Below are 26802 nucleotides of genomic sequence, written 5' to 3'. Positions count from 1 at the left end.
AGGAAACTTTCCACAAACCTTCAATTTGTAAAAACAAACAAAAAACCCCACAATATCTGTGAAGCACAGTAAAAATAGTTACATCTGTGTGAGTTTTAGGATACCTTAGTAAGGTTTCAAAGTACCTATGCTGGGGCAATGTCATTCCTTAAGATATGAAAAGATGGATGTGGTAACATTTTCCCCTCCAAAATGATGGCTGCTGGGTTTGGTCCATTTTTTTCTTTTAATAGCTTCAACCTCCCACAGTGATAAATTATACTGGTTATGATTTTAGTTTTATAGTAGAATGATGACTCTCTTAAAACCACCCTTAGAAAGGCTAACAGTCTCTGATGACTATAATTAAATATATATTTGAGTATAATTAAACATATATTTGAAAACTAAGATGATAATTCTTTAGGGAAATTAAGCGAATCCCCCATGTCTTGCTTCTCTCAGCATGTTATTGTTCAGTAGAACTCTCTCTCTCTTGTTTTTCTAACAATGCTTGCCCCTTGTGGTTAGGAACTTAAATTGTTTGTGAGTATGGTTTCATTCATTCTTCCACATATACAATAAGCATTTAATTGGACAGTTGCACATACTCAAGTGTGATGGCTTAATAATTATTTAACAACCAAATTAACATTATTAATTTAAACTAATCTGTCACGGTCATTATGCAACCTGAGGAAACAGAAGGGGGAAAAATAGTTCCTTTTATACAAGTGGTTTTTCACCAGTTCATTTCAAGAGTACATATAAACACTGGAGAGAATATAACCATATTTCACGATCACAAAGACAGCAAAAACAAGGTGATCGTATAGCTTTCATGTTATCATGCCTCCACACAGTCCCTATAGGAAACAGGGAGGCAGAAATTTCTTTCACTTCAACATCCTGTTATTGAAATTTCTCTGAAAACCATTTGCTTTTTCAAAATACAGAAGCAAATGTTTTGGGATTGTACACTCTGACATCCCTCTGTTGTCTCAATAAAAGATTAATTTGTGGTCCTTGCCTCCCCTTTGTTAGTTTTGTGGTTTAATACTCCTCATGATAGAATCAGTTAACAACAACAAAAAAATCTCGGGTCTTTTCATGGGCGTTTTCAAGAGCTCCATACTCCTTGGCTAGTTTCTGTCCTCCAACACAGAGGCAAAGGCTGCAAAGACTCCTTGGTCCCCAACTGATCCCAGGATTCTGTTGTATAAACTTATTCGTACAAGGGTGGGTTATTCCCTGAACTGTGGTTGTCTAAGAGAGCCAAGACAGGTCTACCAGGGAGTCTCCCATTCTGTGTGACCTGTCCACTCTACCCCCATTAAGGGGAGGAGCCAAGTATCACATTTCCAGATCATCTGGATGTATTTGCAGTTAAGACACTGCAACTATGAATACATAAATCAGTTAAGAGAAGTCAGTTACAAATATATAAACAAATCTTTGCACTTTTTTAACTCAAAATTTCTTGAGCACCAGTTAACTACCAGGCACAGTCTGAAGTGCTGAGAAATCAGATAGTTAAGCATCTATATCTTCCCCTCAAACACCTTACTGATCAGGAGAAAAACACTTTAAGATGAGACAGTAACAACTATAATAAAAATATAGATAAACTGTTAATGGAGGGAGCACACAGAAGGGAGGGATTCATTAAAGTGGGGCAGATTATTTAGAAAAGTTTCAGAGAAAAGGTGAGTATTAATCAAGTCATAAAGGACCAAGGGTATTTCATGAGGACATTAAATAGCATGGGATGATCAGGAAATTCAAGATGGCTAATATATTAGGATCACTAAAGTATAAGAGCAAAGAAAGATGAGGGTGGATAGGACACATTGAAGAAGTCTTAAAAGCAATGCTTAAAAAGCTAGCTATTGTTAAAAGATGCCAGGAAGCCAATGCCAGGAAGCCAAACCCACCCCTTTGAAAACTGTTTTTTTTTTTTAAAGGGAAAAGAATCAAGTGCCATGTTTGACTTTCCCTATACAAACTAACTGCTGGTTAAACAAAGGGTAGAAGAAGAAGAGTTTCTCTTGATAGGTGAGTTCTGGCTGATACTATCCATGAAGAAAGAATGATGGGATAAAAATACCACTGATTCACAACCCATAATGGACTAATGCATCCAGGGTCCAAGCATCAGTGGGTACTAACCTCACGAAAAAAGAGATGAAGTCACTTTATAGGCCTCCCAATGAAAGACAACAACTCTGTCCATGAAACAGTCTTCCCTCAAAACCAAAACCAAAGACCTAACTTAAATCTGGCCATATCCCTAATTTACAGAAAATACACCACAAAGATACTCTCAGCAAAATTCAAACTTAGAAATTTTATAAGGCAAACTATTCATTTTTTTTCTTGCACTTTTACAGAAAAAAGAGAGATGAGAGGATCTACAGACTTGCTGTTGTTCAGTCACTAAGCCTTGTCCAATTCTTTGTGACACCATGGACTGTAGCATGCCATGTTGCCTGGAGAAGCTATAGATTAAAAGTGACCTAAAAGACATTTTTACAAATTACAAAATGTGAGCCTTACTTGGGTCCTCATTCAAACAAACTGTAACAACAAAAAGAAAATTTATGAATTTTGATTCTATTGCAAATTTGCCCAATGACTAGATATTTGATATTATGAATTATTAATTTGCTTAGATGTGATAGGATATTTTAGTTCTGTTTTTTAAAAGTTCTTATCTTTTAGAGATTCACACTGAAATATCTATGAGTGAATCAATATGACATCTAGGATTTTATTAAAAATTATACTGGGGGAAGAGTAGATGATACTACAGTTGAAACAAGAATGGTCAGCTGTTAATAACTGCTGAAGCTGAGAGATGAATGAACAGGAAGGTTCACTATGCTATTCTGCATATTTTGTGTATATTTGAAATTCTCCATAACAAAAGATTACAAAAAGAAAAGAGAGAACTTAGTGTTTAGCATACATAGGATCTGAGTTTTTGAAATGAGATACTCTTTAAAAATAGTGATATTAAAGATATTTTGAAAATGACCCATAGTACCATTTTAACTAGTTGTTTTAGATTCTTTCACATATCTCCTTCCAGAATCTATCTATGTTTTAGATAGTTTTATAGAGAAGGGTCTGAAAATAGAAAGAGACAAGTAAGCAGTGATTGTCCAGGGAGAGATTATAGAACAGAGAGGAAACAGGATGGCAAATTAAGGTTGGTAGAGGAAGACCAGTTGTTGGAGGAGACTCACAGAGAATGGTTAGAGCGGTCAGGGCAGACATAACAGGGCCAAGGAATAAAACAGAAAAGCAAGTCAAAGATGCCAGAAAGGTAAAATCCAATGCTTAGAAGATGTTATCTACGTAAGAATCTGGAAGGCACTGGTGACCTTTACCGATAGCAGCTTTAAGGATAGTTTCTAAAAGCCAAACCACAATGGGTTGAGGAATGAGCTTTTGAGATGTCTGTCAGCAGGAAAGGAAGTGAAGAGATTATAGCGTGAAGAGCATCAGGGTTAACTGGAGAGCTGGAGGCTGTATGAGAGGCTGGTTGGTGTGAAAGATGCTGTACTCTCTTCATTACTGTTATTGAAGAGACTAAGGGGAACAACAGGACACACAGGCAGATACAGAAGATACTGGAGGGTTGGAGAAGGAAATGGCAACCCACTCCAGTGTTCTTGCCTGGAGAATCCCAGGGACGGGGGCTGCCACCTATGGGGTCACACAGAGTCAGACACGACTGAAGTGACTTAGCAGCAGCAGCAGCAGCAGGAGGGAGTAGGACCCAACTCAAGTTCTACCTGGTAAGAATATCAGCTTGTCCAAGGAAAGGCTTCATTTATGCTGGAGGTTTTTAAAGCTCTTTCCATGTTTTTATTTTTAAACAATATTAAGGCCTCTGATTTGTCAGATATCTAATTGTGCCATTTTCTGTTTTGTCCATATCATGATTTATTTTTTTCCCCTGAAATATACCAAGCCATGATTACTCTGATTGTTGTCTTCCCCATGACAATCAAGGATGACCAGGGAACAGGTCTATCAAATCTTTCACCAACTAATCTCTGTAATACCCACCGAGACTAACACACTATCCTCACTTAGACATGACATGAGGCTTTTCAAGGAGATTCTGCGGAGGATGTGAAATGTAAGGGCCATTCATTCAACAAAGAGATGTAGAGTGAGATGCAGGACCAGGAAGTCTCATGCCTAGTGGGTAAAAGCACTCATTGCTGCTGCTGCTGCTGCTGCTGCCAAGTTGCTTCAGTCGTGTCCGACTCTGTGCGACCCCATAGACGGCAGCCCACCAGGCTCCCCCGTCCCTGGGATTCTCCAGGCAAGAACATTGGAGTGGGTTGCCATTTCCTTCTCCAATGCATGAAAGTGAAAAGTCAAAGTGAAGTCACTCAGTCGTGTCCGACTCTTAGCGACCCCATGGACTGCAGCCTACCAGGCTCCTCCATCCATGGGATTTTCCAGGCAAAAGTACTGGAGTGGGGTGCCATTGCCTTCTCTGAAAACCACTCATTAGGAAGCAGATAAAAATGTTCAAGTGGAGAAGAGTTTGAGAAAAGGAGTGAAGGATGTATGAAGGGTTATAAATTGTTGGAACTGGACATCAACAGTTGCAACTGGCACATCAACATCAACTGGCACACCAACCAGGCGCCTACCTCCTGAGGGCCTTTTGGGGGGCAATGAGAGCATCCTGATCTTGGGCAGGTTATAAAACCTGGTCTCAAGGTCTCCTCTGCAAAAGGCAAGTTGTAAAAGGAAATTTCCAAAGTCTTCCTGCTTTTAAAAATGCTAGGATTTTCTAAAGGGTGAAAAAAATGCTGTATTAAAAATAGATGTTCATGGTTTCCAAATTTGGTCTTATATCTTTAAAAGAGTACATAGTAAGCTGTGGAGGGTTTTCTAAAAAGAGAAGAGAGACAACAAAGCTATTAATATGATGAAGATCAAAAGACAGGCACCATGGAACACATCACCACCTTCCTTTAACCTTAGTTTTAGGAGAGGGATCTGAGACTCACTGGTCTTATTGTACAGTCCAAGGAGGACTGTGCATGGCTGGTCTTTAAAAATGGAGAGGAGGGACTTCTCTGACTGATGGTCCAGTGACTAACACTCAGCACTCCCAGTGCAGGGGGCCCAGGTTCAATCCCTGGTCAGGGAACTAGATGCCATATGTCACAACTAAGAATTTGCATGCTGTGACTAAAAAAGATCTCACATACCACAACTAAGACCTGGTACAGCCAAATAAACAAATACTGTTTTAAGTATGAAAAAATAAAAACATAAAAGTGGAGAGGTAACTTGTTGCATGTTTCTGAAAGTTAGTTGCTAGACAGTGAATGCAAGCTTCGTAAGCAAGTGTAAGGCATGACTCTCACATAAAGTTATCAGATAACCCAGCACTTTAAAATAACCCATCATGGGACTTCCTTGGCCATCCAGTGATTAAGACTCTGTGATCCCAATGTAGGGGGTATGGGTTCGATCCCTGGGAGGGGAACTAAGACCCCACATGCTGTGTGCAATGTGGCCAAAAAATAAATAAAATAATCCATCGAAAGATCAGAAACAAGTTTGATGTTCACCTTTAATTAAAATAACCCCGGAGAATAATGAGAAAGAGGAGGAAACGTGAAAATAGAGTGAGCACTTTACAACTCTGAAAATGTGTCAGATCACTTCACGTAGAATCTGTCAGATACTAAACATTTTAATCCAGGGTGGACTTTCAGCAACACTCTGTTTTGATTCACAACATGATCTAAGGTTAGGCCAAGTGAAAGTGACTCCTTGGAAAGAGTACTGAAATTAAAAATACGTGATGACCATGGATTATAAATCACTAAATTCCTAGACTGCAGCTTTGCCTCTTAATCTTTACAAGAACACCTACCAACACCAGGTCTTCATAGAACACTATTAGTAAATTACTAAACAAAAACTTTAAGTCTTTGTCTATGACATACTTAAAAATTTTGCATGAATTAATACCTGAGTGGAAGTTTGCATTCATAATCTTATCACCATCATTAAAATCCACATTTTACAGCCTACCACTAGAAAGTCGATTTGGTTTCATCTTTAGATTCCAAGTTGATGCTGGAGGGCCACGCCTCTCCTGGGCCCAGGATGCGGGCCCAGGGATGGCCATGTTCTAGGACAAGGGAACTCTACATTCCTAATAGTTTCAAAGGATTAGATCTGGTAGACAGAGTACCTAAAGAACTATGGATGGAGGTTCATAACATTGTACAGGAGGTGGTGACCAAAACCATCCCAAGAAAAAGAAATGCAAGAAAGCAAAGTGGTTGTCAAAGGAGCTTTACAAATAGCTGAGAAAAGACGAGAAGAAAAAGGCAAAGGAGAAAAAGAAAGATATACCCATTTAAATGCAGAGTTGTAGAGAATAGCAAGGAGAGAGGAGAAAGCCTTCTTAAGCAAACAATGCAAAAAAACAGAGGAAAACAATAGAATGGGAAAGACCAGAGATCTCGTTAAGAAAATTGGAGATACCAATGGAACATTTCAGACAAAGGTGGGCACAATAAAGGACAGAAATGGTATGGACCTAACAGAAGCAGAAGATATTGAGAAGAGGTTGCAAGAATACACAGAAGAACTGTACAAAAAAGGTTTTAATGACCCAGATAACAATGATGGTGTGGTCAATCACCTAGAAGCAGACATCCTGGAGTGTGAAGTCAAGTTGGCCTTAGGAAGCATCGCTATGAACAAAGCTGGTGGAGGTGATGGAATTCCAGCTGATCTATTTCAAATCCTAAAAGATAATGCTGCTAAAGTGCTTCACTCAATATGCCAGCAAATTTGGAAAACTCAGCAGCGACCACAGGACTGAAAAAGGTTAGTTTTCATTCCAATCCCAAAGAAAGACAATGCCAAAGAATGTTCAAACTATCACACAATTGTGCTCATTTCACATGCTGGCAAGGTAATGCTCAAAATCCGTCAAGCTAGGCTTCAGAGGTATGTGATCTGGGAATTTCCACATGTACAAGCTGGACTTAGAAGACGCAGAGGAACTAACCAGAGATCAAATCGCCAACATCTGTTGGATCATAGAAAAAGCAAGAGAATTCTAGAAAAACATCTACTTCTGCTTCAATGACTATGCCAAAGCCTTTGACTATGAGTACAACCTTAAGACGATACAATGTGGTAGATGGGAGCTCACACAGTCACACTGGCCGGGTCCTAGCCTCTGGTATAATGTGTAAGAAAAAAGCTAGTAAGTCAGTACATCAGTAAGTACCCTTGGATAGACTCTAAAGAACCACCACTTCTCAATATATTCTGCAATTCTACTGCTTTGAAAATGATATAAAGCATGAGTTGATCAGCACTGTGAAAATCGAAGCCAGCTCACTGCACCCATTATTCATAGCCAAGAAGCCAAATACTGTGGCTTTATTATTGTTTAGTCACTAAGCCATGTCCAACTCTTTTTGACCCCATGGACTGTAGTACACCAGGCTCCTCCGTCCTCCACTATTTCCTGGAGGTTGCTCAAATTCATGTCCATTGAGTCAGTGATGTCATCCAACCATTTTATCTCCTGCTGCCTGCTTCATCCCTTTGCCTTCAATCTTTCCCAGCATCAGCATCTTTTCCAATGAGTACATGACTAATACATCTTACTTCTTATTCCCCGCCTTTCACTGAATTGTGGTCCCACTGTCAGGGGGTCAGAGAAAGCCAGAAGGTCAGAGAGTTAATGCTGCTAATTAGTCTTTTTTCTTGAAAAGATTTAATCAGTCCCACAGTGGTTTTAATTTGATGCAATTCCTTTCTTTCTCAACAAGGTGTAATCGATGGTACAGTACATGGGCTTGGGCATGGTTTAGACCTGGATTCAAATTCTAGTTCTGCTGCTTTCACATAGTAACATGAGGAGGGGGGAATCTATCTCACATATTATACAGAATAAATAAGAGGCTGCAGAGTGAAATGTGACTAGGACATGCCTCGTGAAGTTGAGTTCAATTAAGGTTTTCTTCATTCCTGACAAACCAGTTTGATAAATTAACTGCAGGGATTCGTACGTAAGAGCTCTCTTCATTTGCAGTAAGGTCTACACAGATTTGTCTACATTTGTTCCTCCAATCATAAACTGCCTTCTCCAGACTTCCCTGGTGGTGCAGTGGTTAGGGATCCATCTGCCAGTGCAGGGGACATGGGTTCAACCCCTGGTCTGGGAAGATCCCACATGCCATGGGGCAACTAAGCCCATGGGCCACAACTACTGGAGCCCATGAGCCCACGCTCAGCAAGAAGAGAAGCCACCACAGTGAGAAGGCGTGCAATGCAACTAGACAGCTGCCTCCACTCACCGCAACTAGAGGAAGCCTACACATAACACCGAAGACCCAGTGCAGCCAAAAAGGGGGAAAAAAAAAGAACGCCTTCTCCTACCCATCTACCCCGAACCCCACTAATGCATGCTTCCCTTCCCTCAAAACTGAGCCTAAATTCCAATGTTGTACCATCAGTACTACCTAATACAGTGTTTGTATATAGGAGTGAGCGACTGAACTGAACTGAACTGAACCACATAAATATTTTCAAATGTCGTTAAATAAGACAAATGTAATCGAAGAACACTAAAACCAAACATGTTTAGAAGGAAATGTTTGTAGTTACTCAAAGGGACATGATGATTTTATCATATTTAAAGCAAAAGCAGAAGAAGAGTCAGAAAATAAAGCACGGGTCAACAATTTAATTAAAAAAAAAAAAAAACAGTCCTATGATTCTAAACACTCAGGTCCTAAACCAGGGCATTCTAGTAATTACCTTACTTATTTACTTAAGTAACATCTGAGGACCCCATATGTATATTTTCTTCCCATGACCAAGCAAGGCAAGGAAATCTCCTTTTCTCTGTGTCACTGACTCTGACAATTTCTCCCTATCCCAAGCCCCCACCATCCCCATCCCCCACATCTTCAGAATTCAAAGGCAAAGCCTGTTGTCTCCACACACTTCAGTAAATGCTTTTCCATTTTCTTTCACCTAATAGAAGGATCTTTGACTTTATCTGGGAACATCTCACTGTGCAGTCACCTTTAGTGACCTAAAGAAGCCTCTTAGGGGTAATTTTTCTTTGTGGACCTTGACACTGCCTTGAAAGTTTACAGTCATAAATTGTTACCCACTGAGAACAATTTCTCAAACTTGGTTAAATAATTACATAGACACCAAAAGAAAACCACCCTCTACCTAAATCCACTGCATTATCTTGTCTCCTAATTCAAAGAAAGCCCAGTCGATGTTTTGAATACCTTAGAGGCATTGTAACATGAAGTTACAAAATGGAACTAGAAGATTCAAAAAAAATCTTCAAACTGGAGGACAGCATTTGTTATTTGGTGGCACCTTCTGGGAAAGCTCAAAATTACAGCTCAGCTCTGTTATCCATAAATTCTCACACAGAAGCAAGGTGGGGAAACTTTTGAGAGCTGGGAACCAGTGCTGATGATACATCACAATAATGTTAAAATTCAGAACTACGAGGGTTGGTTTTATTTTAAGTGAATATGTGTATGAAGTGAGAGGTCCCTGGATGTTTCATTGCACATCCCTCAGTTCTGACTGTGCATGCCAAACCCACCCATGAAGACAACCTGTCACCTCCTGAAGGCTGTTGGTAGAGCCCAAACAAATGGAGAGGTCAAAGAAACAGGATTCATAAATGGAATAAGAAATACGGTATCAAAGGCTTTCATCAAAATACGTACACACACACAAGAGACTTCCCTGGTGGTCCAGTAGTTAAGATTCTGCACTTCCAAGGCAGGAGGCAGGGGTTTTGATCCCCGATTGGGGAACTAAGATCACCCATGCCAACCAGAGTTGGCCAACACACAAATAAACACAAAAGGCTTTCACAGCAGTGATGCCAATTTCATGAAGCACATCTCTGTAATCACAATATGAATTCCTGGAACAGTAAGATTTCCCTCACCCCTGAATCCTCTTGAGTGCATCCTCTACCAAATAGGATCAAATTCTGGCTCTACTTTAAACACAGCGATGTTGGGCAAGTTTCTTAATCTTTGAGCCTCAGTTTTCCCATCTATAAAATGGGAATAATGAGTCTTTCACAGAGTTGTTTTGAGAATTAAGTGAGTTAAAACAAGTGAAGTACTTAGAAGGGTGACTGGCACACAGAAAGCACTGAAGGAAAGTTTAGCTACAAATATCAGGCATCATGATGACATGGTAAAGCTAGTTGTGCAAATACCACGTTGAGTCACATCCTTGACTTTGTGTCTAGATGACAGATGGGACAATGACATAAAAATCACAGGCCCTAGGATAAGAAACAAGAATGCACTGAACAGGCAAAGCAGCTTCCTTGAAGGAGGCTCACGAAATTTACTGGGAGAGAGAAAATTCAATACAAGCAAGTGAAAATGGTGAGTGCTGGCAATTCTTGATGACAACCAATTCTTCAATGATAGGGCCCCTTCTCTGTTCATGACCCTCAGCTACCTAAGGGCTTCTAAGGAATAATTTAACTTAAAAACTGAAAAACCATTCGGGCATGGTATAGCACCCAAACATGGAAGAGAAAGAGCCTCTTAGTTTTTTGTTTTAATATATCCGGTTTAATTGTTTCAAATCCTTTTTGGAATAAGTGAGGAATGTGTCTGAACAAAGGACCAGTGGACTGGCTAGGCTGCGCCTCCTGCATCTGATCCCATTGAGCACAGACAGCAGACAACAACCAACCAAGCATTAGGAAACAGGTCAGGTGCAGTGTCTCCTGGCATCCAACAAAGTTACCTTTCTGCCAACGATGTTAAAGAATGTTCCACCCCAGGGCTACATCTATAGAGGAGAAGTACACGCCTTCAGGTACTGTTTACTTCCAGTTATAATATGCAGAGAATAGGAGTCCAGAACAAGAGAGCACCCCCCTCCCCAGAGGGTCAGGGCAGCCCTTTAATGAATGGCCTCTCCAGCTGCTCACTCACCATCCTTACAGACTTTACAGCTCTTGCATGTGCTGGAATTACAAGTCATTAAAAAGCCACTTTGAAAGCACAATAAAGACCTTCTTCTCTGACTGCCACAACGTTCCATCACATAAAAACCTGAGGCCAGTGCTTCAACAGCAGGACATTTACTGCCAGCTCCAGACAGTGTAAGCAGGGCAGGGGACAGGGCGGGGCCAGAGGAAATGAGGCACCACAAAAGCGGGGCTGAGGGGGAGTGCAGGGAGGAGAGTTTCTTTTTCCTTCTTCCTTTTTTTCTTTCCAAAGAAACTTTCTGCTAAGCTGGTTTGAAGTCTTTACTCTGTATCTGAACCACCAACCACCCTCCGGAAAACCCACTCCATCTGATGAGATTTCATTGTTCTTTGTCAAGATTTTATCTAAGAAAACACTGGTAAGCCAAACTATCAAGATATGATTAAAATTTCATTTCTCACACTGCCAAATGTAGTCTGCCCATTTACAAGGAAACATAATGAAAACTTTTAACTTCTGTACTTTTAAATTATGATTAAATCTCTACAAAGCAAGATTAAAAAAAAAAAAAAGTGAAGGCAATGATAAGGAAATTACTACCATAACTGAATCTGATCATACATGGTTATTTCGATTTTCTTTTACTGTTTTTCCCTCTCTTCTGCTATGAATACCGAACTTCCTCATATCACAAAACAACATTAACTCAATAAACTTCCCTTTAAAAGCAGAGTTACGTGAAAAAGAAAAACTAGGGAACTACAGTTAAAGGATTTGTTTTTATTCTAAATTAACCTTTCAACAGGTTAATGAAAAACAGAATTACAAACTTCTAGTTGACCCAGACACATTCAGATCCTTACCCTTTCTTGCTGCTAGTTAGTGCCAGTTACTAGTAAGAACAACCACTTGCCACAAGTGGCCATTATGGCTACAAAAAGATGAATTCTTCAACCAAGAACAGCTTTACTCTAATGGAATTACCTAAGTTCTTAAATGCAAAATTTTCTTAATGCTGAAATTTACATACACAACAAAAACAGGCCCTTATCATGTTTTCAGTCTTCGATAAATGTTCACCCACTATAAAAACAGTCCTTCTGCCTCCCTCCCCACCCTCCCAGCTTCCACCTCCCAAATTCTGTAAAGGAAAATTATTGATGGACTTTCATGTGACAATTTTAGGTTTCTTTATAAAATGAGAAGCATTTCAGGAATTTCAAATCCTATTTAAAAATTACTCTTTCAGTCATATTAATAGTAATCCAAAGATAAATCATTTCTTAGGATGTCTTCTTTTAATAGTAATAGCAATAAAAAAAAAAAAAAACTACCAAGTGCCTACCAATGCAGTACTAGGTAAGCTCTAGCCCTTTATTTCATTTAATTAAAAAGCTAAAAAGATCCTGGGGAACTTTGGCTTAACTTTTGATTTAATACTGAGATTCCCTGTCCTGTATTTTTCCAGTTACCATATTACACGTGCACATCACTATCAAGGCCGTATACCTCCTCAACGCAAAATCCAGGGCAAAGAGACATGTATTTCAAGTGCTTTTTCCCCTTTAAAACATTTAACCCACACTTGAAAAAGTACACTAGAATTCTAAAGTATTTCTGAATATTAAAAAAATCTCCTTCAAAGCTATAGGTAATAAGGACTGCCAGAAGCCAAATCATGGAACAATAAATAGCTCATAACATTTTTTGGTTAGTGTATTAAGTGCTTTACCTAAATTGACTATTTTCACAATAATCCTGAAAAGTAAAGGCAATATCTCTATTTCACAAAAGTAAAAAATAAAGAAAAGAAAATTAGAAATATAGAAGGTCAAATTATTTGCCCAAGATTACTGGTAGAGCTGGGATTCAAAACAGCTCTGACTCATAGATTTAGAGAACAAACTCATAGTTGCCAGAGGGGAAGAACAGGGGGGAGGGATAGTAGGGAGTTTGAGATGGATGTGTACACACCTCTATATTTAAAATGAATAACCAACAAGGACGTACTGTATGGCACAGGGAACTCTGCTCAATGTTATGTGGCAGCCTATTGGAGAGGAGTTTGGGGGAGAATGGATACATGTACATATATGGCCTGAGCCCTTTTACTGTCTACCTGAGACTATCAGAACATTGTTACTTGGCTATGCTGCTGCTCCTGCTGCTAAGTCACTTCAGTCATGTCCGACTCTGTGCGACCTCATCGACGGCAGCCCACCAGGCTCCCCCGTCCCTGGGATCCTTTAGGCAAGAACACTGGAGTGGGTTGCCATTTCCTTCTCCAATGCATGAAAGTGAAAAGTGAAAGTGAAGTCACTCAGTCGTGTCCGACTCTTAGCGACCCCATGGACTGCAGCCCACCAGGCTCCTCCATCCATGGGATTTTCCAGGCAAGAGTACTGGAGTGGGGTGCCATTGCCTTCTCCAATGCATGAAAGTGAAAAGTGAAAGTGAAGTCACTCAGTTGTGTCTGACTTCTAGCGACCCCATGGACTGCAGCCTACTATACAAAATAAAAAGTTTATTAAAAAAACAACAGCCTGTCTGACACCACAGTACAGACTCCTAATTACTTGATTACTACCTCCCTACCCACATGCACATCAACAAATAAATGATTCCTCAAAAATCATACAGGCATATAAACCAAGGATACACTTTTTTTTTCTCTACTCACATACAAAGTATATAAAAATCAGGGACTTCTCTGATGGTCTAGGGGTTAACAATCCGCCTTCTAATGCAGGTGACATGAGTTCAATCTCTGGTAGGGGAACTAAGATCCCACATGCCATAGAGCAGCCAAGCCCACAAACTGCAAACTTCTGAGTGCATGCCACAAGTGGAGAGCCAGTGCTCTGCAACAAAAGACCTCATGTGTCACAGCTAAGACCCAATACAGCCAAATAAATAAATAAATATTTTTAAAAAACCAAAGTATATAAAAATCATAACCAAGAAACATACGATGAGAATCAAATGAAGAAACATACGAATCAACAGTCTAAGCTTCCTAATCCATCTTAACAGCATTGATTTTTATTTTTTATATAAAACCCAAATCTAATTTAATTATGGAAAAGCTCTTTTTAAAAAATTCTTCCTTCTAATCCTAACTATCCTGTGCCAAGACAAGATACTTTCTTTACAGACATACCAAGTGAATAACCTTTTCCCCTGGCCCTCCCCAATTCCTCATACTTGGTTCAATTTCTTTTTGTGTCCTTCTACTGTTTCCAAAGTCCATGATCTCTGCCTGCTATGTGTTAAATTACCCTCTACCCGGCCCTCCACCAATGAACATAAATCTGACTGATGTTCAAATAATGAAGCCGGAAAGGTCCTCAGACAGATCAGGTCATCTGATCCTACTTACTCAGATGCAGACAGGCTCACCACCAGGACAATGGGAATGGTGTCCTTGAAGGTGGGTCTGTCCCAAGCTATCCAATCAATTGCTTGCCAAGGGAAGGCTAGGGGTAGCTTAGTGCTGTCCATTACAATTGCTTCCTGTTCCTTTGGTCTTAACCACAGAAGGGTCACCAGGTAGCAGAAAGGCCAAACATAAGTTACCTTAACCAGTGGAGAAAGAGAATTTCAGCTCTCTTTCATCCTCCTTTGCAAACATAAAGTCTTTTGGACCCTGGCTTACTTGAAACAACTTTTAGTCAATTCTTTTCTGTTCTACCACCTATATGTAGAATATTAAACCAATAGCAGCAACGATAAAAGCACTACTAGAAAACCAATAAGGAAAGTACAGCTGTTGGATTTTACACCCAAATAACCCCAAAATGAAGTACAGCAAAGGCTAACAGAGTTTTGCCAAGAGAGCACACTGGTCATAGCAAACACCCTCTTCCAACAATACAAGAGAAAACTCTACACATGGACAATACGGAAATCAGATTATGTTCTTTACAGCTGAGGATGGAGAAGCTCTATACAGTCAGCAAAAACAAGACTGGGAGCTGACTGTGGCTCAGAACATGAACTCCTTATTGCAAAATTCAGACTTCAATTGACAAAATTAGGGAAAACCACTAGACCATTCAGGTATGACCTAAATCAAATCCCTTCAATTATACAGCAGAAGTGACAGATTCAAGGGATTAGATCTGATAGACACAGTATCTGAAGAACTATGGACAGAGGTTCATAACATTGTACAGGAAGAGGTGATCAAAACCATCCCCAAGAAAAAGAAACGCAAAAAGGCAAAATGGCTGTCTGAGGAGGCCTTACAAATAGCTGAGAAAAGAAGAGAAGTGAAAGGCAAAGGAGAAAGGAAAGATATATCCATCTGAATGCAGAGTTCCAAATAGCAAGGAGAGATAAGAAAGCCTTCCTCAGTGATCAATGCATAGAAATAGAGGGAAACAATAGAATGGGAAAGACTAGAGAACTCAAGAAAATTAGACATACCAAGCGAACATTTCAAGCAAGCAAGAGAGTTCCAGAAAAACATCTATTTCTGCTTTACTGACTATGCCAAAGTCTTTGACTGTGCGAATCACAATGAACTGTGGAAAATTCTTAAAGAGATGAGAATACCAGACCACCTTAAACTGCCTTCTGAGAAATCAGTATGCAGGTCAAGAAGCAACAGTTAGAACCGGACATGGAACTATGCACTGGTTCCAAATTGGGAAAGGAGTATGTCAAGGCTATATATTGTCACCCTGCTTATTTAACTTATATGCAGAGTACATCATGTGAAATGCCAAGCTGGATGAAGCACAAGCTGGAATCAAGATTGCCAGGAGAAATATCAATAACCTCAGATATGCAGATGAAACCACTCTATTTTTAGTATATGTGCTGCCAAAGCGAGCACCAGATGACACCACCCATATGGCAGAAAACAAAGAGGAACTAAAGAGCCTCTTGATGAAAGTAAAAGAGGAGAGTGAAAAAGTTGGCTTAAAACTCAACTTTCAAAGAATGAGGATCATGGCGACTGGTCCCATCACTTCATGGCAAATAGGTGGGGAAACAATGGAAACAGTGACCAACTTTACTTCCTTGGGCTCCAAACTCACTGCAGATGGTGACTGCAGCTGTGAAACTAAAAGATGCTTGTTCCTTGGAAGAATAGCTATGACAAACCTAGGCACATATTAAAAAGCAGAGACATTACTTTGCCAACAAAGGTCCATCTAGTTAAAGCTAGGGCTTTTCCAGTAGTCATGTATGGATGTGAGAGCTGGACCATAAAAAAACCTGAGCATGGGAGAATTGATCCTTTTAACTGGGTTGCTGGAGAGGACTCCTGAGAGTTCCTTGGACTGCAAGGAGATCAAACCAGTCAATCCTTAAGGAAATCAGTTCTGAATATTCATTGGAAAGACCAATGCTGAAGCTGAACCTCCAATACTTTGGCCACCTCCTGCAAAGAACTCACTCGCTGGGAAAGATCGAAGGCAGGAGGGGAAGGGGACGACAGAGGATGAGATGGTTGGCTGGCATCACCGACTGAATGGACATGAGTTTGAGAAAACTCCGGGAGTTGGTGATAGACAGGGAAGTCTGGCATGTTGCAGTCCTTGGGCTTGCAAAGATTCAGACACAACTGAGCAACTCAACTTAACTGAATACCCAAACGTTTTTAGAGGGTTTCCTTGTATGATATGTAAACTACTACAAAAACCCCTGTTACGATCACTGGATAGGTGGCTCTAATATGTCATGAACCATCTTAAAAATTTCCTATCTACCAAACGGAATTACAACTCTAACTCTTCATTCCAGAAGGTTTTTCAAGATATTGCTTTGGATAAATTTATCAAGTTGAACATGAAATTTAGGAAAAGTTGTATCTTAAAAATTACATATGAAAGGGAGGGAAGAATCAAATAAAACTAAGAATACACAGAGTTAGCTAAAGAGGAAGATCATTTGTGATAACTTCATATAGAAAGCTCATTCATTCCATGGTGCTTTATAGGGACTTCCCTGGTGGTCCAGTGGTTAAGATCTGCCTTCCAATGCAGGGGACACGGGCACAATCCCTGTCAGGAGAATAAAACCCACTCCTGCAGGGCAACTAAGCCCAATTGGCAACTACTGAGCCTGTGCTCTAGAGCCCAAAAGCTGCAACTACTGAAGCCCGAGAGCCACAACCATGATTCAATGCAACCAAATAAAAAAGGATTTTTTTTTAAATAGTGTTTTATTAATGTTATTTGGTCTTCTCACAAATCAGCAAATAGTCAAGAAAGGTGCATTTCAAAATTTTGATGATGACCTACTACTGTAAGAAATATATACACAGTCTCTAAAATAAACATTTCACAAACCATTCCTTACCATACTAGTTACAATATATTCTTATTTCCTTTTTTAATGCTGGTGATGACATGCTAAATTGATTTCATGGCTCACTAGTAAATCACAAACCACAATTGGAAAACCTCTGTTCTAGAAGAACTACAACAGGACAGAATATGGAGAAACAAAGTTGCTAAACTTGAGGATCTTGACAGACTGGTCACACCCCAACAGCATCACTGAAGGTTTCAGAGTGACTTGAAATAAAAGTCAAACATACCAAAAAAGTTCTGTACTGAGAGCAAGTTTTGAATTAAGAGGAGAGGAATAAAGCAAAGGAGGAAAAATAAATGCTTGTGAAATCCATTGCTTTCATCTCCATTTCACAAATGATCACTTTAAGGCCTTTACCAAACACTGGAACAAGTTACCCCATCTCCAGTGTTTATATGCTACTCTGCCCATAATCTGATTTAAAATTTTGACAGAGACTAGGGAGGAAGGAGGTGGTCTCTTGATCTGATGCCATGTCCTAAACCTGGCTGCCTTTCTACCCAGACCAGTGCAAATGGAGAATCTGCTAAGGCCTCCTAGCCCTTGCCAGCCTTTGAGCTAGGAACTTTAGTGTAGCCTCTCTATGTAACAGAAAGAAAAGTATTCTAAAACGATCGGCGATTTTTAGCCAGAAGTCTTCCCTGAACATTGTTTAGAAATACTGATATCTCAAAGAGATTAGTGGGACCAATCATGACTGATAAGTAACAGCAGAGGACCAAAGTTAGAGAAAAATGGGAAGTGAGGAAGAGATAACTTCCTAGTAAATAATGTTCATTCTCCAGAAATAGAAAGGAATAACTAATAGTACTGTCACTAGAAATGTAGGATCTCCTACATTGGAAGGAGGTTAGAATAGGTAACCTGAAATTCCTTTTCAACTCTAAGAAATCTATAATTGTAAGTTTAAGTCTTAACATCAAACAATATTTTGGGGGATTATTAGATGGCCAGATGTTCTTTAAGGAACACACAAAAGATAATGCTACCAGTCAGCAAACCTTGTAATGAAGATTATACACTCTTCCCCTTTCCAAATGGGCAGTTATATTACAGGAGGAAAAATTAAATATTTCATTTTCAAAATACCATTATCTGGTTTCATGACACACATATACATCAAAATGTATCAAATTACATATTTAAAATATATAGTATATTGTTATAAAAATTTTGCCTCAATAAAAGTACTAAAAAAATACCATCACCAATTTTTAGTCTATATAAACAAACTACATAATTCTACTGAACAAAAAGATCAACACTATAACTGTACCCTAATATTTTGTTTCTTTTTAAAATTTGCTTTCTGATGTATTCTAGTTTCATTGCATTCTTTTCACTTTCCTAAATCCACAGTCACTGAAAAGGCACAGCAACTAAGTTCTGATGAGCATCTAGATTTTTCAGCTGCCATTCAAATGACCCATTATTATACTATGGAATATATCTTTCCTTAAACAACTTAAATCATAGCCTACACATCTGCACATTCCTTAATGATTTCATTTCCTTCTTTCTGTTGGTCAAGCAAATTCATTTCTAGGCCATGTCTCCTTTCTTGCTACCATTTTATGGTGCAACCGTCAGTTTTCTTCCTCCATCTTTATCCTGAAGCTATCGAAAAATTAACAAGGGAAAGGAGAAAAAACAAGCAGACTACTCACATCAGACTTAGAGGACATATTCTCTTCCACGTCGGAATCATTGGGATCCACAATATCATCAAATGGTGGTAAAGTTGATTTCTTCTTCTCTGATGTCTCACTTTCAATTTTGACCTTTCCCATCTTGACATGAGATTTATCTTTTATCTGTTTTTTATCAGCAGAACAAGTGAGTATCAGTGGTGGTGCGCTAGAAAAACTTTTAAATAAAGCCTCTGAGCTACTCTTTTTCCTTTTTTTGGCTGAGAGTTCTTCAGAATCTGAAATGGGGGGTCTTTTACTAGGAGCCTTCTTATCTTGCTGTCCACTGGTGATCGTGAGTAAGTTACTGTCGGGTTTTGGCTCTTTTGACATGGGTTTCGGTTCCTTGAAGGCCATCTTAGGAACGATTTTTTCTTCTTTCAGTGGCTTATTTTCTTTGGGTTTCTTAGAGGATTCTTTGGAAGATTTGTTGTGATCCCTGGAAGGTTCTTTGAAGGCACTTTTATGTTCTCTGGAGTCTTTAGAAGGTTTTTCCTTGTGCTCCTTCATTAATTTGTGAGGCTTGGAAAAACTGGTGCTGCTGCTGCTGCTGCTGCTGCTGCTACTGCTGCTGCTGCTGCTGCTGCTGCTACTGCTGCTGCTGCTGCTGCTACTGCTGCTGCTGCTGCTGCTGCTACAACTGCTGCTGCTGCTGCTGCTGCTGGTATGGATACTCCTGTTAGGATCCTGCAGAAAGGTGGGAAGAAAAGCAAACTCTCAAAATGAAACGTCAATGAAGGCTAAACGCCAGTCCCCTTGCACTCCAGCTCCTCAAAATGACCCTCTGTTGAGTGCTCCCAAGTGCGTTTTAATAGAACCCGACAACCACCATAGAACAGGTGGGAGTAGGGTCTGCAAGCAACAGTGAGTGCGGGCAGCCGTGATCGAGGAGTTTAATGAGGCAAGTTGTTTTCTCAGTCATGACAAGCATGGCGTTCTGAACATTTCAGTTCAACAAATGTTCGCTCGATGCTTGTCCTGGAAGAGACAAAGCTGGGTAACACATGGCCCCCACTCTTAATAACTATGACACATCTATGATGAATAGCTAGCTGTTTGGGAGCTACCTACAAAGGGCTACGATGACAAAAAGGAGAGAGGAAATTAATTCTGTGGGGGGATGGAGAGAAGAATAATTCAGAGATTCTTGGAGAATCAACACCTCAGTTAGGTCCTTAAGGATAAGCAGGTAATTTCTAGAAATACAAGAATAAAAAGGTACATGGAGACCATGGATTATAATGAACTAAAACAGATTATATTTAGGGAGTGGCATGCAACTACAGCAAAGATTGAAAAGGAGGTAGGAAAAAACAGCCAAGGGTCACATACTGAGGTAGATAATATTAAATTTTAATAACTTTTTAACATGAAGAATCACAAGACCTCAAAAAGAAATAAAATAATTCTCAATTTTAGATAAATAGCAATTTTTTCTAACCAAACTTCTTCAGTTGAGGAATATGTCTCCCACCCACTAGCAACAACAAAAAAAGCAAAAAAAAAAAAAAAAAAAAGGAAGAAAAATAAAAGGAAAGGAAAGAAAAACCTAAAAGAACAAAGATTTTGGGCTTCTTGTTCAAGATGGACAAGTAGAAAGACGTGTACTCATCACCTCCTGTGAGAGCACCAAAATCACATCTAGCTGTTGAATAACCATTGACAGGAGAATGCTGGAACTCACCAAGAAAAGATATCCCACATCCAAAGACAAAGAAGAAGCTACAGTGAGATGGTAGGAGGGGCACAATGATGATAAATCCCAAACCTGCTGGGTGGGTGACCCACAAACTGGAGAACAATAATACCAAGTAAGTTCTCCCACTGTTGTAAAGGTTCTGAACCTCACATCAGGCTTCCCAGACTAGGGATCCTCACAGAGACTAGGAATCTCTAGGGAATCTGCCCTTGCAGGTCAGAGGGATTTGATTATAGGACTTCCACAAGACTGGAGGAAACAGGGATTCCAGTCTTGGAGAGCACAAATAAAATCTTATGCACACCAGGACCCAGAGGAAAGGAGTAGAGCCCCCACAGGAGACTGAATCAAAACTACCCGCTAGTGTTAGAGGGTCTCTGGTAGAGGTGTGATTGGCCAGGGTTCAACACAAAGACAGGGGCCCTGGCAGCAGCAGTCCTGGAAGGTCCCCCTTGGTGTAAACCCTCTTGGAGTTCACAGTTAACCCTACCATACAGCCCACAGACCCCAGGGCTGGGTTGCCTCAGACTGAACAGCGCAATCCCATCCATCAGCAGATAACTGGATTAAAGCTTTACTGAGAAAGATCCTGCCCACTAGAGCAAGACCCAGTTTTTCCCACCATTAATCCCTCTCATCCAGATGTCTACACAAGCCTCTTAGCCTCCTCCATCAGAGGGCAGACAGAAGAAACAAGAAGAACCACAATCCCACAGCAGCTAGAACAAAAACCACATTACAGAAAGTTAATCAGAATGAAAAAGCAGAAAGTTATGTCCCAGATGAAGGGACAAGATCAAACTCCAGAAAAACAACTAAATGAACTGGAGATAGGCAACCTTCCAGAAAAATAATTCAGAATAATGATAGTGAAGATGATTTAGGATTGTGGGAAAACAATGGAAAAGATGCAAGAAATGTTTACCAAAGACCTACAAGAACTAAAGAACAAAAAGAGATGAATAATACACTAGAAGGAATCCACAGTAGAATAACTGAGGCAGAAGAACAGATAAATGACCTGGAGGACAGAATGGGGAAATCACTGCTACAGGACAAAATATAGACAAAGAAAAAAACAAACAAAAAAATTAAAATAGCCTAAGAGACCTCTGATCAGATCAGATCAGATCAGTCACTCAGTCATGTCCAACTCTTTGCGACACCATGAATCGCAGCATGCCAGGCCTCCCTGTCCATCACCAACTCCCGGAGTTCACTCAGACTCATGTCCATCGAGTCAGTGATGCCATCCAGCCATCTCATCCTCTGTCATCCCCTTCTCCTCTTGCCCCCAATCCCTCCCAGCATCAGAGTCTTTTCCAATGAGTCAACTCTTCGCATCAGGTGGCCAAAGTACTGGAGTTTCAGCTTTAGCATCATTCCTTCCAAAGAAATCCCAGGGCTGATCTCCTTCAGAATGGACTGGTTGGATCTCCTTGCAGTCCAAGGGACTCTCAAGAGACCTCTGAGACAACATTAAATGCACCAACATTCACATTATAGGGGTTCCAGAAGGAGGAGAAAGAGTAAGGACCTGAGAAAATATTTGAAGAGATATCTGAAAACTTCCCTAACATGGGAAAGGAAACAGTTAACCAAGTCCAGTAAGCACAAAGTCCCAGGCAGGATAAACCCAAGGAGGAACACACCAAGACATACAGTAACCAAACTGACAAAAATTAAAGACAAAGATAAATTATTAAAAGCAACAAGGGAAAAATGACAAATGACATACAAGGGAATTTTCATCAGGTTATCAGCTGATTTCTGATTTGTAGAAACTCTACAAACCAGAAGGGAATGACATGATATATTTAAAGCAATGAAAAGGAAGAAACTACAACCAAGAATACTCTACCCAGCAAGACTCTCCTTCTTATTTGATGGAGAAATCAAAAGATTTCCAGCCAAGCAAAAGTTAAGAGAATTCAGCACCACTAAACGTTTTACAATGAATGCTAAAGGAACTTCTCTAAGCAGGAAACACAAGACAAGGAAAAGACCAACAGGAAATAAACCCAGAACAATTAAGAAGATGGTAATAGGATCATACATATCAATAATTACCTTAAATATAAATGGATTAACTGCACCAATCAAAAGACACAGATTTGGCTCTGGAAAACATGTATATTTCTGCACTTCTACTTAACCACATCACTCCACTTGACCCCCCAAATCATATGTAAACTATTTTATATTGTTAGGCTAATCATATTCCCATCATGGTTTACAAATGTAATTATCTTTTTTTTTGGTCTGGCTATTGATTGTGAAAACTGATAAACATCTTTTACCATTGTGATTATGTAACTATTACTCATTTAATACCACTGCATCATGATTGGTCAACGGAAAAATAATAGAATTCTATCTCACCAAAACTACCATTTACTAGAAAAACCTGTAATCACTTTTTAAAATCCAGATGCATGTCAGAATTATCTTGGAAAATTTGAAAAATACAAATGCCCATGTATTGCCTTTTTTCTCCAAAGCTCCAGATGCTTCTAATGAGCAGGCATGTTTAAAAACAACTGGACTATATGATGATCTTTTACTTTTATCTAGTTTGTCTCCCTTTTTCTAGTTCATATTCAGTGCTCCCATTTAATTTAGTTTATGTTTTCCAATTTCTCCATCTCTTCCTTTTTTTCTCTTTCAATATTCTTTCTCAAGCCTTTATCAGCATAGTAGAAAAGCTTTTCTATACCTATATATAAATAATATGCATAATATATATATTTTAGAAACCTATGAACTTTTTTGCCTAACTAAAAATTTATGACATTTTGATTCCATTTGTTTGACTTAGCATGAATACAATGCTAGATTTCTAATTAAAAAAATAGATATGCAACAAGCAACAAGGTTTACTGTATAACACAGTGAACTATAGTCAATATCTCATAATAAGCTATAATGAAAAATAATCTGAAAAATAATACATGTGTATATGTATAACTGTATCAACCTTGCTGTACACCTGAAACACTGTAAGTCAACTATACTTCCAAGCAAAATAATAAATAAATAAATAAAAGGACAAAGATTTCACCTAATGGTCATCAAATGGACTGAAAATCTTCCAGCAATTACTATTGTATAATCATAAGGAAAGAATTAATCTCTATTTCATTTTAACTGTGTTACCAATATTTTTACTCATATAAATACCTCAGAATATAAAACCTATAAATAAGCTTTCTATCTAGGAACACAATCTGAGTTCATACTTACCAGTTTCTGAACCTCTATCATGAATAGTAAGAAGAAGAAACAGAAGAAGATAAAGTAGATTTTTGCATCTGGACATGCAAAAACCCAGACCAGTACTAAAAAACAAGCTCTTTCCTGCTTACTTCCACTTCCTAACAGAACCACAGGCAATTAAATGCCCAGGTTTTCAACTAAAACCTGTTAACATCTTTCACCTGTAACTTACCCACTGAAGTCTAATGATATGTAAACCAATCTTATATTCCTTAAATATCTAGCAGGACCCAGGAAAGACCCGTAGTCAAAGACTATGCTTTTCATAAATGAACAATCTACCAATTGGGTCTATACAAGGAAAAAAAAACCACAAAAATAAAAAACCACACAAATATATATAGATCAACTTCATAAAGCCATATCCCAAATGAAAAGTTATTGTTTTATGATAGTGGAATATACATTTTTCTTATTATAAAAAGTTGTGTCTTATTTGCTCAACAACAAAATGACATATACCAATTATTCCATTTATTATTCTCAAGTGAGCATTTGATGTAAAAATTATAAAATTAATGAAGTTACTAAGCAAAGACACGTTTTTATCCATTAAACTAGATAATTCCTTATAAAATATTTTAATCTGAGATTTAAAAGCAGAACGCTAAAGACAGTACATATTCATATTACTGAAAGGATGTTATTTTATAAATCCTATTATAAGACATTTCCTGGCATGTTAAGCAATACTATGAATAATAAATATAAAGTATAATGGACAAACTAAATTAAGGAAGAACGTTTTGAAATCTAATATCCTTGAGGTTTTTTTTTTTTAATTGGTTTGTTAACCCACAGAATTTTGGCAATTTGCAAACAGTATTCTAATTATGGCTCTAGAACACCCAAGCACTGCTGTTTAATATTCAGTCTTCATGGAGTATTACGTACAGTTTTATAAATACACAAATTTTAACCTACTAACATATTTTCTGGAGTTAAGAATTTAAAAATAATAACATTTCTGCACCAAGAAAAAAAAAAGGACTTCTATAGGGGTCCTTCCATGATTTATTTTCAAAATCCTTTTGTAGGACAAACTGAATTCTTAAGGCAAAGTACATAGTGGTAACGACACAGGTTCTTGTGTCATAGAAAGTTCAAGTTCTCGTCTTAATTACATACATATGATGTTAAGTACAAAACTCAAGAAGTTTTATAACTTTACTCCCCATGTTGGTCTAGGTATTAAATGCCTACTGTCACCTTTTCACCCACCCAACAAATCTTAATACAAGCAAGTAACCAATTATTCTTGCTCCTTCCACTTTATCCAAAAGCTATCTTTAAGCTAAAGCAACTTAAAGTTAAGAAGGGAAACATAAAAAAAAAAAAAAAAAGAAGAAGAAGAAGAAGAAAAAAAGAAGGGAAACATATTTTCATAATAACACCCAGACAAAAAATTAGAAAATAACAAAAAGGTGAGAGAACAGTTTCTATTCCAGAAGGTTACATTTTCTTTGGCCTGGGCCTGTGATAAATGGCAAAGTTCACATGTAGTCACCTGCCTCCATATTCATACATATAATAAATGTAAACAGAGACTTAGATACAACATCAGGAAGTAAATTCTTACTGACACAGAATAGAAGCTTTCACTAATTCTCAGTTTATCAATCCCATATAAATTGGGGATCAAGTCACTGACTTTTAAAATATTTACTGAACTATTAACCTCAATATTAAGTGCCACTAAGCTGCACAGACTAATTACCATTCAATGTGAAGTTTACACATGTTGTATAATTTAAATTCTCTTTGCCTGAGGCTGATTAGCACAAACTGAATATCAGTATTAGGGAGAACATGTGTGCATAATTCAAATCTCAAATATTTAAGGCCAATGTTTAAACATAAATATACATATGTTTGTACTAACTTTACAACATATGAATATAGGGTACAGTATTTTCTTTCATCCACTGAGATTCAACTGAATGCTTCCTTGTTTTAATTTTCTGGAACAGAATGGGTCCCTTTAATTCATAATCTCTTCTAATACTGCTGCTGCTGCTGCTGCTAAGTCGCTTCAGTCATGTCCGACTCTGGGTGATCCCAGAGACGGCAGCCCACCAAGCTCCCCCGACCCTGGGATTCTCCAGGCAAGAACACTGGAGTGGGTTGCCATTTCCTTCTCCAGTGCATGAAAGTAAAAAGTAAAAGTGAAGTCGCTCAGTCGTGTACAACTCTTAGCGACCCCATGGACTGTAGCCTACCAGGCTCCTCCGCCCATGGGATTTTTCCAGGCAAGAGTACTGGAGTGGGGTGCCATTGCCTTCTCTGCTTCTAATACTACTTGTTGGCAAGTCCAGTAGATGGCTTATGAAAAGAACAGATTATGACTATTGGCCAGAAAAAGGTTTTCTGATTATACATGACTTTCAATGTCCATGTTATTACATCCTTTTTCTAGCACCACTGATAACCCAAAACTGATTCTTCCTCCAGCTCCTATTTCTTCATCTATCTATCCTCTTATTCTTGGTCTCTATCCCATTGTAACTGGCTTCTGTGTTGCGTAAAGATATTCAGATCATTCATATCTTGTTTAATAAAATTTGCATAGGAACAAATAAACTCTCTCAGAAGTGTATCTAAAACCAAGAAACTCTCCAAAAGGAGTTTATTTGTCCAAAGCGTATCTTAAAAGGGCATTTCCTAGACTAGTCCAAGTATAGTACAGTCCACTTTCTAGTAAAGTCCAAGAGGTTATGCATATAGGTTGGAGAAAACCATGACAGTCAAAGATAGGCTTTCCAAATAGAAATTTCTTCTGTAATGCCATTAAACACATGATAAAGGCACAGAGGGA

General features: G+C 38.8%; 1 protein-coding gene across 8 annotated transcripts in view; it reads right to left on the bottom strand.

The window, feature by feature from the left end:
• The window catches only part of MLLT3 (MLLT3 super elongation complex subunit), a 289068-nt gene that overhangs the window by 53489 nt on the left and 208777 nt on the right, over nt 1-26802 (bottom strand). For 5 of the 8 annotated variants that reach the window (XM_086414328.1, XM_086414329.1, XM_086414327.1 and 2 more), the window contains one exon: nt 18992-19699. The exons of 2 other annotated variants lie outside the window; for them this stretch is intronic. In XM_086414328.1, coding sequence (XP_086270454.1) covers nt 18992-19699 — 708 coding nt within the window. Of the gene's footprint in view, nt 1-18991; nt 19700-23954; nt 24101-26802 lie in introns of those variants that run through there. One more of the 8 variants, XM_086414330.1, reaches the window with a different exon arrangement.

This window comes from Bos grunniens, chromosome 8 (genome assembly GCF_055505025.1).
Source record: "Bos grunniens cultivar Pamir isolate PY7600 chromosome 8, Bosgru_T2T1.0, whole genome shotgun sequence".
Taxonomy (NCBI): Eukaryota; Metazoa; Chordata; class Mammalia; order Artiodactyla; family Bovidae; genus Bos; species Bos grunniens.
Note: the sequence above shows the minus strand (reverse complement) of the source record. Positions and strands in the feature narration are given on the sequence as shown.